The sequence below is a fragment of the Sparus aurata genome, chromosome 13, assembly GCF_900880675.1.
Source record: "Sparus aurata chromosome 13, fSpaAur1.1, whole genome shotgun sequence".
In the NCBI taxonomy this organism is placed as follows: Eukaryota; Metazoa; Chordata; class Actinopteri; order Spariformes; family Sparidae; genus Sparus; species Sparus aurata.
The window spans coordinates 18,108,922-18,129,192 of record NC_044199.1 but is presented as its reverse complement, the minus strand read 5'-3'; the positions used below and the strand labels follow the sequence as shown (position 1 = coordinate 18,129,192).

Sequence of the window (20,271 nt, the reverse complement as noted above, 5' to 3'; positions counted from 1 at the left end):
AAGTAATCTTGAGACATGATTTTTATTGTCAACGTGTTGTGAATACTTACATACAGATTTACATTGCTAATCACCTGCTTGTTTGCTTGCTTGCTTTTGATGTAATGATAAGCATGATTCCGGCCTTTTTTTTCTTCTTTTTTTTTTGCCTTTTGGCTTCTGTCGTAAAGCACTTTTGTTCCAAGATTGTGGAGAAAACAAGCAGCATAGGTTCCTCTGAACCAATGTGAGTCTCCCTCAGCACTCTCATACTTAATTTCACCACTGCAGGGATCTAGCGGTCTTTTGGTCCTCACTAGCCATATTGTTGTTTGCTTGCTTGATTTGCTTGTTTACCTACTTTCAATTGGAAGCATGGTGCTGAATATGTATCAGGGATATCTAGGCCATGTTATTCATGTAACATTAGCTACATGCAGTCAATATATAGCATGAACAGTATGTTCTCATATCCATGAACCTGGAACCTCCACGTGTGTTTGGATGCACATGCTCATTCTACCTCGCTTATATAAGGTGAGATGTTAGTAATGTGGCACAGAAAATGTGCACATATATTTTCTTATGTTGTCATTTTTACAAACTGTTGAAAAATAAATCATTTGGAGGACATGGCCTTGGAGATGACAGTTGTTGATATGACCGGCTGGTCAGAGAACAGGAGTGTGTTTTATTGACATGGCCCGTTATTTGTGTTGGAGTAGGGAAGAAAATAATTGATCAAACTGCAATTATTGAACAGATGCTACTCTTCCTTAGGGAGTCAATTGTAAACAACAATTCAAAATAAATAGAATAGTGGTTAAAAATATAATAAAATAATAATAGTTGATAAATCGATAATAGATAATAGATAATAATAGATGATAGCAACAGCTCCTTTTATAGAAAGCCAGACTCAGCCAAGAGGTTCTATGCAACTCAAGCAGCATGCAAACACGTGGAGAGTTACCAAACAGCAACTGGTAGCTGGAAACACTGGGTGTATGTACTTTGATGTCTAAGCCTCCAGAAGGGCGTGGGAATAGTCTCCATATGCAGGAGGCGGAGGTGTTCCACAGGGAATATCACCGGGTTGCTTAATTGAACCTTTCTATTTATGATAGCGGCCTCACCTCTCTGGATTCACGAGCAGCAGTACGGGAAACAAGCTCAGCTTCCCAGGGGGGACAACAGAAAAAAATGAGGGATTCATTATACAGTGCAGGCATCAGGAAATACCCAGCTCCTCTGTGCCTATTGTATTATTCACTGATGTAAAACCTGGGGGGTTTACGAGGGCATTACACTAAGATTACAGAGAAAACCCTGCTCCCATCATGGGGCGGCAAGGAAGATTAGAAAAAAAAGAAACTTGCCAGATCTCACACAGCTGTGTCCATGCAAGAAGGAAATAAAAGTGAAGGGACACAAGCAATGTCATTCCTGGCATATGTAGGTCACAGAGCACCTGCATGGTTTAAATGGTAATAATCCACATCACATACATCTTCCATTCAGACCTGGCCATGTACAGCTAGTGTGTCAGAGAGTTTCACAATCACCACACAAAAAAAGAAATAAGTAATCTACTTATCATTGGCTCCATTGGTGCAAGGCTATTCAAGGAGACAGACAGGATGAGTATGACATGATCAGGGAAGGATGTGTCAGACAGACTGGAGGAGGAGAGATGGAAAATATCGCTCTCATAACACACAGTCAGCACTTCCTGAGCTTTTACCCGGCTCAGACACTTTACTGGACAGTCCAGCTGTTTCTTGCCCAAAAGATGCAACCTTTGCTGAAATGATACCCAGAGGGAAGCGGTTGTTTAATTGATGCAAGGGGTTTGTTTAATTCCTGGCAAGAGTTGCACTTTTTTTTGTTATGCTTCTTTATTTTGGTAGTTGCATATATTGGAAGCAGGAGTTAACCCTCTATGGTACGCATTATGATGCGAGTTAGGAAAAAAATGTTTTTGAGTGTTTTTATGTCTTAAAATAGACTAAATAAACATAATCTAAAGACATTTTATTATTTTATTATTTTTTTTGAAGTTTTTGGGGTTTGTTGCCTGTAGGCAACATTGTACCATAATGGTATAGAATGACGCTAAATTTATTTTGTCAATTGAAGAACAATTTACAATTTACATTTACAATAGTAGATTATAAAATATAAATATTATGATGAATGGTATGCTTTTGAATATTATATATACACTATATTGCCAAAAGAATTCACTCACCTGCCTTGACTCGCATATGAACTTAAGTGACATCCCATTCTGAATCCATAGGGTTTAATATGACGTTGGTCCACCCTTTGCAGCTATAACAGCTTCAACTCTTCTGGGAAGGCTTTCCACAAGGTTTAGGAGTGTGTTTATGGGAATTTTTGACCATTCTTCCAGAAGCGCATTTGTGAGGTCACACACTGACGTTGGATGGGAAGGCCTGGCTCTCAGTCTCTGCTCTAACCAGTAAAGTTCTATGCAGAACACCTTTGGGATGCAATGCAGTCAGACAAGTACTGTTCTCCTGGCACCCACCAAACCCAGACTCATCCATCAGATTGCCAGATGGAGAAGAGCAATTCGTCTCTCTAGAGAAGGCGTCTCCACTGCTCTAGAGTTCAGTGGCGGCGTGCTTTACACCACTGCATCCGCTGCTTTGCATTGCACTTGTTGATGTATGTCTTGGATGCAGCTGCTCGGCCATGGAAACCCATTCCATGAAGCTCTCTACACACTGTTCTTGAGCTAATCTGAAGGCCACATGAAGTTTGGAGGTCTGTAGCGACTGACTCTGCAGAAAGTTGGCGACCTCTGCGCACTAAGCGCCTCAGCATCCGCTGACCACACTGTCATTTTACGCAGTCTACCACTTCGTGGCTGAGTTGCTGTTGTTCCCAATAGCTTCCACTTTGTTATAATACCACTGGAGTTGACTGTGGAATATTTAGGGGCGAGGAAATTTCAGGACTGGACTTGTTGCACAGGTGGCATCCTATCACAGTACCACGTTGGAATTCGCTGAGCTCCTGAGAGCGACTCATTCTTTCACAAATGTGTGTAGAAGCAGTCTGCATGCCTAGGTGCTTGCTTTTACACACCTGTGGCCATGGAATTGATTGGAACACCTGAATGTGATTATTTGGATGGGTGAGTGAATACTTTTGGCAATATAGTGTACCTAAACACACTCTACCAACATTTCATGCTGCCATGTTGATTCCATAATGGTTCATTGTTGCCTCAAGGCAACATATGCAATTTTCCATAATAGTATGTTGTTGCTTCAAGGCAACAGTTGCATTTAAGCAAGTTTCCACTATTTAATGAGCAATTAAATTGCATTAAACTATAAAAAGTTCAAGTTTACTCACCTGTGAGTGTGCTTAAATTTTTTTCACGGCGGAAAAGGGCCAGGAAATTATGTTTTCAGCCACTTTTTTAGGAGCAAAATGGCAAAACTGTTTTCTTTGAAAAAGTCTGGGAAAAGGGGTTTCAAGATGAATTCCTGAAGGTCATGTGACAAATTAAAGCATTGTTACTGGTTCCTTATGGTCTTCCAGTTCTTTTAACGTATTGCACCATGCAAAGGAATGCATTGTGGAGATGTGACAGGCCAAAAATGGGTTTGTTGCCCTATTACTATTGGTGCTGTTGTTGCACTGCTAGCAGCCTGGTTACTGTCCATCACAAAAAATACTGTTAAGAATCCTAATTTAACGCAAAGCACTGATCTCAGTTCTATGGAAAGGCAGAGGAAACACTTAGTTGAAATAATAACTCGGCAGGTTTTGTTATCTGCATCTAGTAAACAGAAAGCTAGTTTGGAACTGTCTTATGTCCTGATGGTAACGGTAAGGACATATCAATAGGGGAACCAACATTGACACAACACCGGCGCCCCTAATTTACATGTTAAGCAAAAAAGTTGTCCATTGGCAGTTTAATCTATCAAACTAAGATTATTTTTTAGGTTAAATGCTTAAGTGTTTTGTCTAATGAAATGACAGTAGATTAAAAGGATATAAAGTCCTAACAGCTGTGTTTTGACCAACAGTCCAAAATATTATCATTTTATTATTCTAGAATACTGCAACAAATAAACGAGTAAATATTCACATGTGGGAGAGAGACAGAGAGACAGAGAGAGAGAGAGAGAGAGAGAGAGAGAAACAAGCACCTATCTCCATTTTTGCTTGGGAAATGAATAAATTATCCAAGGAGTTGTCGATTAATTTCTTGTTGGTTGACTAATCAATAATTGATTAGCCTTATTGTTTTTGTGCGCTCTAAAACGCACATGTTTTGCATCGTTTTGGCCGACCGTCCACACGAATCCTGAAAACGCAGCCCCTGAAAACGCACTTTTTGGAAAAGGGGTCGTTTGTTTACAGAGCACAAGCTTAATGCGCATGCTCCGTCTCTTCTTCTCCACCTTTGGTGAACTTCAAGCGCCACCTATAGGTGCGGAGTATGAACTACAGCGTTTTGAGTCGTTTTCAGTGGATCCGTGTGGACGCAAATATTCTCGAAACGATGCCGAGGACGGAGAAAAAAAGATTGTTTTCGTACATGTGGACAAGGCCTAAAATGCTCCTTTTCAATGCCCAGAATATCAGAGAAAAGTCAACAATGGTTGAATTTGACTCAGTACAAAAGAAGTAGATGAGTTGTCAAAAATTGACCTTTTCAAAATACTCTGTTCATGTATGAGATTTGAAGGCTGTTGAAAAAACAGGTCTTCTTTTCTTTAACATTAGAGCAAAGGGACAGAACGCATATTATAGCTTATCATTGTGCAGCGTTATTTTCAGTTTTCATTCAATGCTTCTACCTAAAGGGTCCTTTTTTTGTAATACACAACAACAACTGTGAAGAATATGTTATTTCATTCTACTAGCTTGAGTTCTAGTGGAGATGGATTTCAGTGCCAAAAGTGTATTTTTGAGTGGTGGTTTCATCTGTTTTCCTGGACAGCTGTTTCCATGGCAGACCTCTCAAGCTTTTTATCTCTACGTCAAGCTCACTTAGGCACCTAATCTGCACTAATACTCTCCGAATTAAGGAGAAGCACTGGGACAGGGGGTAAACTCCATTAGCTCTGTCAGACCAGACTTTAAACTGAGTGTTGCATTTAATGGAAAGTCAAAGTATGAAATGAATCACCTGGAAGAATTTATTGTCTACTTCGGATTCTGTTTCTTCACATCATTTCCTGGTACTTGGCCTAGTTAGATTTGGGATTGAGTTACACAGTACATGCAGTGCATTTTAAATGTAAACCAGAAGTAAGCACTGACATACTTCACATACACAAGCTCTTGTCAGAAAATAGCATATTTCTACAAGTACATGAGCGGATGAAGTGAACTGGCAGGGATATTTATTGAAGAGTAGGTATCAGCACCATTGTGTAAACATGGATTCAGTCATATTTCAGTGTTAAGAAAAGCCTTCAGTCGCTTTTCATCAGACAACGGTTTACATTTGTACAAGAGCGTAGCTGCAGGTACAAGGAGCAGTCAGAAACACTGGGAGATGAAAAGCATTTCATCTGTGCCTCTCTGCATGGAGCAGTGTGGAGAGGAAGCTAAATAGGTGACAGGCTTCGACTGGATCGGTGATGTTTTGACTGTCATGTTTCTGAAAACAAGGGCATATTCTCATCCATACTGCTTTGCAATTCTTTGTCAAAGTTCTAAGTTAGAAAACACTACTTTTTATAGTTTGTCAAGAACTTTTTCATTTAGTGCCGTATAGCTAAACTTGTTACACTTGGTTCCAAACTTTAGCACAGTACAGAATAAGTTACGGCTGAAGATGTGAAGCCAAATCAATTATTTATTGAAATCTACATTAGCAACCAGAACAAATACATTTTCATCGTCATCCTGTTGGGATAAACTTCCTTACAAGTAGCTTCAAATGATGCTACAATAATTTTGAAAGTTTTAGGGAAAATGTTTTAGTTTTTTTCCTTCCCTCCACTGCGGTCAGAGTCAGCTGCATACAGAGAAGCACCCTGGAGCCACTCAAGATTCACAGTTTTGTTTCTGGACTCTTCTGCTGCTTGTCACCAACAAAAAATAAGTGATAAAATTCTTAATTTTATGTAGAACTGTCACGTTGAAATAAAAATGATTCTTCAGTGTTATACCTACACTGTATCTGATAGAAGAATATCAATCCAATCCAAGAAAACTTAAACTTTGCAAACAGCTACTAAAGATCTACCTTCCTACTACTACCTAATACCTTCCTTATTGTCAAAGTAGGTGTGACCTACTTTTTCACTTGTGCAGTGTTATTACTATCAGCAGCAGTTACAAACAAGCTGTCGTCTTGTCATGATCTCCAGAAAGACCGTGGGCTAATCAGCTTACCCAGTCTGCTTTAGCAGGTGACCCGAGACGCTGCTGCATGTTCAGATGACAGTTGGTGGAGGTTAGTTAATCCCCATTTGAGCAGTTTTTCTGAATGAGAGGCCCATAACCACTTCCACCACTAATTAGTGGTATTAGCCTTATGCCTACACACTGTAGGTAGTGTCCTTTTGTGCTTCATCTCTTTGTTTTGCAACCCTTTGTGTTTTTTTAGTGACTCCTTGGACTGAATTTGAAGAAAAGGAAATGTTGACACTCACTTCATTCAGAGGTTCTGGTTCAAGAGTCCTGGGCTTTTATCCAGTAGACCTGGGGTCCGTTTCACAAAGCAGGTTCAACAAACTCTGAGTCTAACCCTGAACTCTGAGTTGATCTACTCTGAGATAGGAAACTCTGAGTTTTCGGTTCCAGAACAGCTGATTTGAGTTAGTTTGATCAACTCGGAGTAGTTTAACCTGGAGTTAAGCACGTGCACCACAAGTATAAAAAGACAGCATCAATGGAGCCCCGATTCGACGAGTTACCATGGCAACGGGGAAGAGGAGGGCTACGTTTTTCACCCCACTGAAATTGGAAATATTAATGCGCTCATACGGTGAGTTTGAGCACGTTTTTAGAAGGAAGTGTAACACCGCTGCAGCAGCAAAAGAGAGGGAGACGGCGTGGGAGAACATTGGTGCTAGGGTCAATGCGTAAGTTTAAATGTAGTCCTTTGCAATCAATAATATTACAGGGGAAAACTGCTTGAGTGGTAGCCTATTAATTTATTTCATTTAGGAGCAATCCCGCGGGGGAGAAGCGCACTTGGCTGCAGTTTAAGTTAAAACATAAAAACATTCGACCTCGGCATAATCTCATGGGGGTACCTCATTTTGATCATGTTTTACATTGTAAAGTAAATATTAAGTGGCTGTTTGACTGTACAGTTGTTTTATCCCCAACATATAATGCTGTTTTCACACACATAAATGTCTTCTCATCTATATCATGTTCTGTTAAATAATTAAGCCTATTTAAACTAACACAGACTTCTACTCAGCCAACAGAAATAAAGCAGATGCCCGTAAAACGGGTGGTGGCCCGTGATAAGAAAATGATAAAGATGGGTAGTAGCCGTTTCAGGGCAAGGCACACTCTTCTGACCGCTCTGATACAGTTGCCTTGCTCAAGTGCTCTGCATCTCCGACGTATAAAAAAATCCCATTTGCAAAAAAACGCAGCGCAGCACACAATATCTGCTGGGATGTGAGAGCATGACTTCGGTTGGTAATGTTGGAAATGTAAGGACGGATCAGGTTGTGTATGTAAATGATGGACTGTGACGTGAAACGGTACCGCTCAAAAAGATAATTGTCTGGAAATGCAAGAACATCTATGCGCGGTCTGATAATCATCTCCTGACGAATATTTAATTCTCTGCGCAGTAATGCTGCACCTTCATCCACGGGATCATTATCAACAGGACATGCCATGGTAGTGAAAATAGTCGCCACCTAATATAACTTCTAATGTAGGCCTACTGACTGATTTTTGCAATGATCAATCAGAACTATACTACGCCAAAACTTGCCTGCTGACTGAATGAATGAGGAAATCAAATACCGTGTGTGGCTGAAAGAGGGCGGAGACAGAGAGAAACTCGAGGTTTGTTGAGAAAAACCTGGTCCCGACCACGTTAGGTTCATAGAGTATGTTACCATGGTAACTGACCGAGATCTTAAGTTACCTCTCTCTGTGAAACAGGCTAGAGTTACCCCTCTTTCTCTGGTTTGAGTTACCTCCCTTTGTGAAACGGAAAACTCAGAGTTTCCCTCATTTCAGGGTTAACAGACTCAGAGTTTTCACTAAACCTGCTTTGTGAAACGGACCCCTGCTCGGTAATTTGTACGTGACACTAATAAGCAAACTACCTGTCACCCTCAGATTCTTATGATTATCCAAAAATAGAGAAATCTACATTTTTATTCAAGGTAACAGTGCTATCAGTGCTCATTTGGTCGGGTGTAACTGACTAAATGTGACATGAATAACGAACAAAACAGTGGCTCATGCCTTGATTGCAGAATAATATGTGTTTTATTTTTGTTTATTTGTGTTACCCTCCATTCGGCTGTTCGAAGTTCAAAACTACTCTTAGAAGCTCTCCTGTTGCCAAACTGCTATGGATCAGAGCACAATCAGATGTAACTGTGGGTGTTTCCTCCAGAAGCTCTGGCTCTGCTGCCACCTCTCTCCTCCAGAGCTGGCCAGTTCTACCTCCCCACACAACACTCCGCAAACATCCTTTATTGTGTTTTGATAGAGAGTCATTATTGGTTGACATAACATATTGTGCATTAAATATAATAATGCTCAAATCCATTCTTATACAGTTTACCACTGAAATGTATTATATCATGACTTGAGTGTCCTGTATTCTGTAAACCAGATTTACTAAATTTCAGTCAGAGGCTGGCAGCAAGAGAGGTTGCACAAATGGAGATTAGAGATTCCATAGAGTTTTAATGACAGAAAAATCTGATTATTTTATGTCTCCGGAAGTGTTGGTGAGTGTTTTCCCCAGTCAACATTCATGTGGAAATGACTTTGTGTGGATTTGTTTGTGGACCATAGGCTGTCAGTATGACTCAGCAGTGTCCCCTCCCTAGGCCCTAGCCCTCCACCACATACCAACACAGATCTTTGCAGGGTGCTTTTGCACCATTAGTCCCACATGGGCAACAGCATCAGGCTCAGAGAGAGAGGGGGAGAGGGAGAGAGAGAGGGGGGCTCGGCAGGCGGTTGAACTACTGGCATGGCGAGCTTGCCCTGGAAAGGGCACATGCCTCCCTGCGCAATTATCCACTGTGCATAGAAACAGCACCCCCACCCTCATCACAGACACACACAATGGTTTGACCAACACAACTAAAAATGGAAGATAGACGGTAACAGAATATGGCCATAGAGCACCAGGATGTGGGATTCACACTTTTTTGTCACTTTAGTTGTGAGCGTGTTACGAACATCCCCAAGGAGAGTGGTAAAATAAGCACCACACATCAGCGAATGTCAGCTGGTATTGTGCATGTAGCACTACAGCATCACTGTATTATGAAATTCATGCTCTGGAGAGTCTCATGCCGCATTGCTTATTTCTCATGTCTTGCAGGCTACTTCAACGTGTTAGCAGTGGTCCTGAGAACAAGTGACGAGTCACCTTGGACCAATGAGTTTGACAGTAAGAGCTAATGAATAAATACCCCCACTGAAAGTACAAAAACAGTTTGTCCTTTTCACATCATTCATGTCACTCCCCTTTTTTCTCTGTCTTGCAGAAATTGAGTTATCATGTTTGATTGAGTCCATTTCTACAACCAATCCCAGAATTGAATGGAAGAAGATAACAAATGGGGGACCAAGTTATGTGTACTTTGACAGGAAGGTCTCAGGTAACGTATAAGAACAAACAGGTCTAATATAAGTCTCCTCAACAGTCTACCATTAATGAGTTTATTACTGAGACAGTTGGACGTGTTTTGTTCCAACAGGTGACCTGGAGAACAGAGCAGTGATCAGAGAACCTGCCACATTACTGATAACTAATGCCACAAGATCGGACACTGCCAAATATCGTTGTGAGGTCACCGCTGCTGATGACCTGAAGTCTTTTGATGAGATTGTGATTAACCTCATCGTAAGAGGTACTTATCCACGTCACTGATAATTATTTGTGTGTATGTAGGCCTGTATTAAGTCAAAGATATCAGTATATGATATAGTTTCGAGCCATTATTATGTCCTTAAAGAGAGACCTTGCTTAGTGATTCACACTTTCGATGCTGTAAGATGAAACCGTGTTGTAGGTCGCACCAACCCTTTGGCATACATACGAGGATGTGTTATGACCAGACCTGCCCAGCTGCAAAGGCGTGTACTGGGCTATATGAGGAAACCTCTGAAACTGCATCTGCTCAGTGCTAAAGAAAGCAAGCGCTGCATGTTTTGGTGGCGTTTTTTGGCATGGGCCAAAAATCGTGTACCCGTCCCGTCAGTCCTGTGAACCAGAATTACATTGTTTTTTTTACAGCATCAAAGTTAACGATACATCCAGCAGCATCAGGATAGAACGTGTCAGTTTGTCAATCACTGTGATGCTTACAGATCATAAAACCTAATCTGAGTTGTGAAGCTCCCCATGAAGACCCTGATCATATGTTCTGTGTCGCCACAGTAAAGCCGGTGGTGCCAAAATGCAGCGTCCCAAAATCTGTGCCTTTTGGGAAGTCAGCTGAGCTCAGTTGTGTGGAGGACGAGGGCTTCCCTAAGTCTCAGTACCAGTGGTTCAAGAACAACGAGGAGATCCCAGATGACCCGAAGACCAGCCTCAAGTTCACCAACTCCTCATACACACTCAACGCAGACACAGGAACTCTGGTTAGTATGTGTGTGCGCATGTGTTTGGACAAGGACACGCATGAGCGGCATGGGTGGGGCATCGGGGACGGTGGCCTGACGCCCAGGGGTGGGGGCAGATATTTTGGGGAGACAGTTGATGGTGCGAGAGGGCTTGAGCCACGAGGGGAATCTGCTGTCCTCGTTTGCACATTCCTCAATTCTCACTTGCTTTGCAGCACAGCTCGATGTGCTGAGCAGCTCTCCTCCAACACTCTCCTGTCAACCTTCATGCTGGCCTCTAAGATGTGACACACCAAAGCATGCTGCAGTGTTTGTCTCAATGTGAAACTCTATTTCAAGTGTCGTAACCTCAGTGGAAGAAGATAATTAAGTATTTGGTTGTGGCTGTACACTAATGAGGTTTTTCTACTGTACTTATTTTGAATTGACTGTTATTTTTAGACAATTCACAGAAACACAGTTATTTCTCCCCTCTGCTACTCCCATGTGAGGGAGTAATGCCCATCAACCACCCATGTAGGGAGTGGAATTCATTGCTATTGGATTAGATTACATTACTTGGCCAGGAAGTTTGAGCTTCATTATATTTTAAAACTTCTTGGAAGTCCTTCCATCTTTTTTCTGTGATCAACATTTCTTGTTGTTATTTCATGAACATCGCAAGAGACCACACATTTCTGATTTATTGCAGTACTATACAGCTTGACAGAATACATTGATGAAATGTAATAAAGCAAATTGCAGTTAAGTACAATTTTGAAGTACTTGAAGTACTGGTGCTAATTTATATTTCCACTCCACTACATTGTGGAGACAAATATTTTTTTTTTACTCCACTACATTTATTTGATAACTTAAGTGACTGATTTAATTTAATAAGTTGATTAAAGTAATTTATGTTATCAGCAATCTGATAAAAAAAAACCTGATTCCGGTCCTGATTATCCGGTCAGATCATCCGTCGACCTACCGTATACGGTATCTACATACATGTTTCTATATATATAATTTACTTTTACTTGTACTTTTGAGCACATTTCGTATCAGATTCTGTAATATTTTTACACAGGTACTTTTTGTATGGGTGACTTTCACTTTGTAACATTTTAACGTAATATCTTTACTTTTACCAATGTATGACCTTTTGGGTAATTTTTTACAATGCTATGTTTTTGTTGAACATGAAAAATCTATATTATAAAAGTAAAGATTTCACATACATAACTGTGTATACACACAAAGTAGTGGGCAAACTAAAGCAAAAATGAAATAGAATAAAAAGGTTTTACCAAAAAGAAAATACCAACAATAAATTGATTTAAATATTTTAATAATCTTGCTTTAAAGATGAGGCATAATCTTTTTCATACATCTATCTTCCCTCATAAAGTCTCAAAGTTTCTGCTTAAACAACAACGATTGCAGTGGGTTAGGATACACAGAGCAGCAGTCTACCCACAGTTTTATGTCGTATTTAAAAGGTTAATGTAATATAGCACCAGAGCTCTCTTATTTCACCAAACCCCAGTGGATTTAATCTGATATCAGCACAGAACACCTCTGACCACTGAGTCACTTCATTTGGTCACTCCTTTATCAGAAGCAAACAGCAGTGAGTCCAATTCTGTGGAATTTTCATATTTAACATTCTCTAATATAATTAAATTTTGACAGTTATCAAAAAGACTGTAAATGTGGTATGAATGTCATTCTTACTCACACTATCAGAATTGTCATTCCTTCCATACTGACTGCACATAAATCCTGCCTCTGTGATTCATTTGGCTTTATTTATCATATAAACAAAAGTCAATGTTTCTATAAACAACTGTCAATCAGACAAACATGGAAAACATGAGCATTGTTTAGGCTTTGCATTAATTAGATGCATTTTTATGATTCTCCAATGCAGAAGTTCATTGCAGTCAGAAAAGAAGATGGCGGGGATTATTTCTGCCGAGCGAAGAACGATGCAGGTTTCTCGCAGTGTCCAGCCCAGCTGATGGAAGTCTGTAAGTGTGTCATAGATACAAATAACACCCTGTAATGACTGATGTATTTAAAGTTTATAGTTTATGGAAACACAACTGTCCTCCACTGTGAGCTAATCAAAGGTCAGTGTTTCATTTCACCCTTCTGGTTGAACCCCACAGATGATATTGACGTTCTTGGGATTGCGCTGGGAGTGCTGGTGGTGGTCATAGTGCTGTTATGTATAACAGTGGGGATCTGCTGTGCATACAAGAGAGGCTTCTTCTCAAGCGAAAAACAGACGGGGAACAAGTAAGAATTCCAGAAATCATCCCAATCTACGGATCAACAGATTTGATTGATTTTTTTTCCTCTGTAACCATCACTGGTTCAACCTCACCCATGAACCGTTATGTTCTTTGTGTCTTTAAGTTATAAGGTTCCAGCTAAAGGAGATGGAGTGGACTATGTCAGGACGGAGGATGAGGTTTGTAGACGGCACTTAAATCGATATGCCTGGACTGTAGTGTGTAAAACTGACAGTCAACTCAGAGTTTCATTGATTATCATTTCTTATGTCTAATAAATATTGACCTCTGATGATGGTTCACAAGTACGTGTGATAAATAAATTAATGCTATGTATAACCACTGGCATGTATAATGGCAGCTGCTGGGGCAATCCTGGAAAACCATGCTGATTGGTAAAATTCGCTTCTTCTCTGAAGTTCTTAAAATTGGTGGAAAAGGCAGAAATAATGTTATGGCTGATTAAAGGAGTAGAACTGAGGCTCCACAATAATTGTTTTATTAAACAGACCCAACACACACACACACAGCTTTATCAATCTGATGAACGTCTCTGTGCATACAAGGGATGTCAAGGGATAACTGTCGAGAATATTTTTCTGCCGAGCTACGCATGTCAGTAATTTGCATACAGACAGTCTGAGGTCGAAAAGTGAAGCATACTAAAAGAAGCTCAGTGTGGGAACATTTCCTCTAGAAACTCAAATGTCACAATGTGAGTTAAAATGTGTGTTGACACTTTTCAGTTTAGAATGAGTACGAGCACTTTGCGGTACCACGCTTGGAACAAGCACCCTGCTACCATGCCTGAAGATCGCTCAAAGCCAAAGCTCACGAGTACCAGTGTATGTTACCCCATTGAGAGCTACTGTGACTAAATACAAGGAAAAGTACTTTGAAGAGAAGAATGATAAGCTAAAACGTATTATAGCCAGGGGGTGGACAGCTCTCACAAAAAACTTCACAACTACCTGTAACTTTATCAGTGCTGACTGTGAGATCTTTCTTCAGTGCTGACACAGTGACAAAACAAAATGTGGATATAAGTCCAGTTATGAGAGACTATAGTGCTCCTCTCACAGAGCCGTCTTCATTTTGCTTCTTTTTTTCCTTAATAATGGGAGACAGGCTATCCAAAACAAGACTAACCAACCCCAGTGTGCTCCATTAACTACTGTGTGGGATCAACACACCAAAGAAATGGAATTACATGGTGAAAATAGTTCATAACAGTGTTAAAGTGACACAAACAAGGAAAACTTAGCATATTAAAATATTAGATCTATATATAGGGAAAATATCAAATAGATATAGATATAGATATAGATATATATAGATAATATATATACGTATATATGTATATATGTATGCTATGTGTATATATATATATATATATATACACATACACATACATATATAGATCTAATATATATATAGATCCTGAAAAAACAGGTCATAACACTGTCCAAAATGTTTAAGAAAGTGAGAAAGTGTGGTCTAATCTGGGCTGAGTGTTGAAAATGGAAATCTGTTCAGGAGTATTTGTGTAATACTGCTGATGAAACAACCAACCAACAAATAAACACAAAAACGTTAAAACAAAACCTCTCTGGCAGGCGTATTAATGTTCTTCCAATATATTTGCTATTATATATGAAATCTTATATTCACTCAATGTAACACATTTACCAGTCATTGCTGTTTTTCATACGTAAATATAAATATATATATACATATATATATATATATATATATATATATATATATATATATATATATATATATATATATATATATATATATATATATCTACACACACACACACATATGATTAAGATATGCAAAATATATATATGTATTGAATATATTACCAATGTATGTTAAAACATGTACGTTCATTGTATTGTATAATATATTCTTGAAGCCAAGAAACTAATTTGCATTTTCTATAGCAGTAAACTGTTGAGTAAAGAAGATTTGAACTGTAAAAGAAAGTTAACTTAAAAACTCCTCAACACAACATGTATCATGAGGTAAATGGAGGTAAAATATCCGTGTTCCCATTGAACCACTTCTTTAGTATGATGAATTCTTACCTACTGCTCCTGTCTGGCTGTATGTTCTCCGCAGGGGGATTTCCGACACAAGTCGTCATTTGTGATCTGAAAAGCGACAGGATGATGAGGGGCATTGTGCTGAGTGAAAGACATGACATGTGGGACTGCACTCCACGCTGTCTGACCACGGAGCTGCCACAGTTCATGCTCGGAGCTCTCAGCATGACTGAAATCCAACTACTCAAGTTTGCCAAAGGTGACAAGATTCCACAGGACAACAATATGTTCAACCGTTACACATGTAGGGACTGAGATCCGTCTGTCAACTTCCTTCACCACCAACTGAATTCTTTTCAGAGATTATGGATTTTTTTATTTTACAGTTATTAGTTTGTATATTGTTTCAAACACCGATCGAGGTGGAGAAAAAGAAAACATGTATTTGTTCTGCAGGTAGAAAAGGAGGAATCTCTCTCCTCCGCAGTCAGCCTATCATGACATCTTTCTACTATAAACATTTAGCTTCAAACCTTTTGTCATTTGTATAACATTTCTTTTCTACTGTTGAAATTTGTCAGACTATTTTTGATGGAATATATTTTAAAATGCCTATAGATAAAGGTTTACTTTTTTAAATATTTGTAAAATACTAACATGTGTTCTTTTTTTTTATTTGGTTGTGAAAAAAAAAAATGTAACACTTTAACCACTTTGCATCAAGCTGTAAGCATTTACACCTTTGCAATCAGAAGACAGGAAGACAGAAGGAAAAATGGCTTGTATTAGCATATCAAGATGTGGTTCTTGATCGGCGGTCTTACATATTTAATTTTCTGTTGTGACAGACTTCCATGTTAATGTTTGTAGATAGTCTTTGTAAGAGGCTTTGAAGAGTGCCAGTCAAATGCTGTGAAACACTGTGCACAATCAGTGCTGCATTTTCTTGATTTTAAGTGTCCTTCTATGCTTGCTGTTAATCTTGTATATATTGAATTTGCTGTCCAGGATAGAGTTTTGCTGTCATACATACTTTCAGTATTACACTATAATAATGCTAATAATAATATTATTATTATTAATAAGACAGGGTTTGTAAGTTAACCTCCCAGACCCAAACAAAACCAGAGGCAATAAAAAGATTTAATACTTCGGTACTTTGGACATTTTACTGTGTATTTGAATTCCGAGTAGAAACAAGCAGGAAGACCTTAGAACAAAGTGAGTCATTGGGACTACTCTGTCAACTATTCTTAACTCTTTAGTACATACACAGATCACATTCATCTCAATGATATCTGGTTGATATTTGCTGAAGTCCAAACCGTTTACAAACTACTTTTTGCGAAATGTGCTAATTAGAGAGTAGAGCTCATCTAACATTTCTAACCTTTAGTTGTGTTTTAGTTGGAAGGAAAATTTACTTTAGGTTTGACTGAAGCTCATATTGGACTCATTCCTTTCGGCAAAGCTGAAGGCACGCAGGACTGGCCCTACTCTTCACACAGCCGGGGTCTGGAGGGTTAACAGTCGTTCTGATTGTATATAGATATTTGTTTTGTTTTTTTTTCCTCTCTCAAGAATATGTAAAGTGGTGAAAAACGTTAAAAAAAAAAAAAAGAAATTCCTATCTGAGGCAATATGAAACTCTTTCCATTTGTAAGACTGAGAAAAAGGTGGCGTTTTATCATTTTAATTCATAACACATGAACAAGAGCTTCTGAACTGCAGCGTGAGTCAGTTTTAAAAAGGTATTCAGAACAAACAGCTCTCTGGCAGAGGCGCTGTGCCCATTTTTGATATTTGGATTTTTTTTTTGTATTTGATTTTATTTATTTTTTATAGTGTGTAGTTATGATCATTTTATATAATGAGTCTAACATATTCTTCTCATACCTTTAAATTCTCCGTATTTATCCTGATATATAGTGAGAAATTACTGAGCTTCAAAAACTGATTGAGTGAAGATTTAAAATGATCCCCATAGATATTTCAGTATATGTCAGTTGCATCATCGTTTTATTTTTTCATTTCTGGAGAAGGACCCCCATGCCCCTGACTTAAATTGTAGCCCCAAGAAATTGTATGCCTGATCTTAATAATTTAAGGTTTGATTATTTTTTAAATAATTAAACAATTAGCCAAAAGCAAGATTTAAGATTATCAGTATTTTTATAACTTCCATGCAGATTATATGAATCTCTTGTTCAGCTGTTATTGATAGTGGTGAAATGTTAAATGAGTACCAGTCATGGTAGAGACGATCTGCCCAACATTTGCACATAGGAAGTTGTCAACACTACTCAGTCTTTTCCAGGTTAACTTGTTGCAGTAAGGAACCAAGAGAGAAAAGTGTACTATTTACCCGATTAGGTTCTCAAATGACTCCTATTACAGATGCATTATATGGTGAGCACACAGATCCATGCATTTGCCCTCTTCATTTGTACAAATTTCATTCCTCTTAAGTGCCTTCTGACTTTAGAGCAGTCCAGTTTCTCTGCAGCCATGCTCTCGCTCACTTGTACATTTTTCCGACACTGTCGGGGGGCTTCACGTTTTGCAATCATTGAACCACAAACATGGCGTTTGAGAGGAATGATATCACCGCAAATTTCCACTTCCCTTCTCTTAATACGTATCTGCAAATTTGTAAATAGCTTTTTTTTTTCATAGATTTGAAGGTGTAGACATGTTGAAGTAGAAATAGAAATATATTTAGTGCCTAAATATAGTGGGAATTATTTTTTGGCAAAGACACGTAGCACTATAAGGCAAACGAAAAAAGATGGATACCCAAAGCAGGGACGTTTATATGAGCTGTTTAAAGAGACGCTTTGTCCTGGCTAACTGTTTTACTTTTATAAACACAGGCAGCCGCGGGGAATCTGATTCTGTAACCCACCACCGCTCCGCTGCGTTCAGATATGAACACAGTGTTCAAAACCAAGAGTTGACTCCATATTCATGAAAGTGTGATGTAGCCGTAATGGAGCTCTAATTATTCAGGCAGTGTGAGCATTTTATAAAACACAATTCATGCAAAGTGTCAGGAATCCATGTAGAGCAGCTACATGTAGGACTACATTCAGCCCACAGGCAGCGCTGATCGGGTCTGTCTGTGATCTGGTTAGAAGTTGTGAGGACGGCGGCAATAGAGATTATATTTACATCCCAGTGAGAGCGTATTTACATCATTCACACCACAGCGAGAGATGGTTTCCACTGTGTGTTCGTATCAGAGGGAAAGTCAGGCTAACTCACCATTGTTTTTCAACTCAAGGAAAGCAGCGCTCCACTGATCCAGCACTGTAAAACTGTTTTTGACTGAGGACTGGTGCATCATGTAAGAAAAACATGATTTTCTGAACCAAACTCACATACAGTAGAATGTCCATACGGGGCCTGCTGGGGCTGTTTCTGTTCATTTTAGAACCACTCTATTTGTGATTAATAAAACTCACTTCTGATATTACTGGAGACTTCTGGGTTTGCTTTTTCTTCTGTGTGTATGTATGTGTGTGTGTGTGTGTGTGTGTGTGTGTGTGTGTGTGTGTGTGTGTGTGTGAAGTGTGGACTCCGCATCTGCCAGTCTTGTCATTTCATCATTTCTCTGCTCCTCCCAATCCTCCTCGAGTCTCCTGCTGTTCACAGAAATCCTTTTCAGTATTAAAGTCCATCAAATATCCCATTGACAGCATCTTTGTTGATCTAAAGCCGTAATCTATTAGTGGGAGTTAAGCCTTTCCTCCTTCCTACACTAAAAACTGCTTTCTTGTTGCTCCCTGGCTACTGTGCCAACTGGCAACAACTCCCGGAACAAAGAGCATTATAATCAATGAGCTCAGCAGGGGCAGTATATAAGTAGTTTGAGGGCGAGCCAGTGGAAACTTTAATGTAATTCACAGAAAAATCTATTAAAGCTTGGGTCACCTATTCAGTCTAGGATGAAGAAAACACCTTTCTGGTTGTGAAAACCTGATGAATCATCTCAATTTCAAAAATGTCAAGTTTTTTTTAGTTGCCTGAACAGACCACAAGGTCTCAGTGGCTGACTCATGAAGGTTTCGCAACAGAGTTTCTCACCATCCTGACAGACTCAGAATCTGCGGTTGATTGTGCTGGTGTGTTCCGACAATAATTTATTACCACCCCGGCAGAGTTCATCTGCAGTGAGGAATTCCTCTCTGCGTACCGCCACAAATAAGCATAGCAATGTGCCAACAAAGGCAGTGAAGAAAAAGACTGCATGCAAATATGGAAGTAGACCACGTGAACAGTGCACATGTTTTTATTGAATGAAGTAAGAAATGATGAGTGTACACAGTATGTATTCAGTGTTGAAATTGAAATGCTACTGGAATTGATATCATGACTTTACTTTAAAAAAAACATCCATCCAGATAAATGCGATCGAAGTCTCTCTCGCTCGCTAAAACCCCAGAAGGTCACGTGCAGTGGTGTGACTTCAAGAAGTTGATATGAAGTGTGTTTTACGGCTCATAGTTGAAAAACGACCCACGGCTCCCCTGATGATCTATGTTGGGGTGCCGACGAGTGCCAAATATTTTATAAATCCAAACGACATCAATTCCTGTCAGGTCGAACACTGCTCAAGTTGGACTGGGGAGAGACATAAGCCGACATTCAAGATGACAAATTGAAAGTCTGGGCTACAAGGAACATTTGTTGCTGTTATAGTCTAGTCAGACTAGATGCTGACTCACAGACTGATAGAGCAGAGAGTCAGAGTCTGATCAGTGCCGTTCAGGATCAGGGGATTGGCTTATAAGGCCCAGTGTTCGAGTTAATCTTGAATTTTAACCTGTCCAAATTAGGGAACCTGATTTTTTTTTTTAATGAGTTTCACCTTTAAACACTGGTGTTAATTAAACACATCTCATTTTAAAACCATTTCTTTGTGTTTTATGCCCTCATAAATTTAGTGGAGATGATGACGACAAGAAATAAAGATCAGGGCCAAGGACTCGGACCAGGGATGTTAACCCACAGGCCCCCAGGAATAGGTTTCATTTATATTGCGGACGCTCAGGACATGTTTTTCCCACCCTAATACTCTGAAAAAATTCTCATCTGAGATCTTATGTCCACAACCAGCAGCAACTCAAATGTGAAATAAAATGCACTTTAAAAGTGCAGCA

The 20,271-nt window shown here is 39.4% G+C and overlaps 1 protein-coding gene across 1 annotated transcript in view; it reads left to right on the top strand.

Moving 5' to 3' along the window:
* The window catches only part of jam3b (junctional adhesion molecule 3b), a gene marked incomplete at its 5' end in the record, with an annotated part of 42,233 nt that extends 23,649 nt beyond the window's left edge, over window positions 1-18,584 (top strand). Inside the window, 8 exons of the mRNA XM_030438710.1 lie at window positions 9,530-9,598; window positions 9,696-9,809; window positions 9,909-10,061; window positions 10,592-10,794; window positions 12,689-12,788; window positions 12,930-13,059; window positions 13,180-13,234; window positions 15,186-18,584. Of these exons, the coding sequence (XP_030294570.1) occupies window positions 9,530-9,598; window positions 9,696-9,809; window positions 9,909-10,061; window positions 10,592-10,794; window positions 12,689-12,788; window positions 12,930-13,059; window positions 13,180-13,234; window positions 15,186-15,221 (860 nt within the window). The remainder of the gene's footprint in view (window positions 1-9,529; window positions 9,599-9,695; window positions 9,810-9,908; window positions 10,062-10,591; window positions 10,795-12,688; window positions 12,789-12,929; window positions 13,060-13,179; window positions 13,235-15,185) is intronic.
* Between the last annotated feature and the right edge of the window lie 1,687 nt (window positions 18,585-20,271).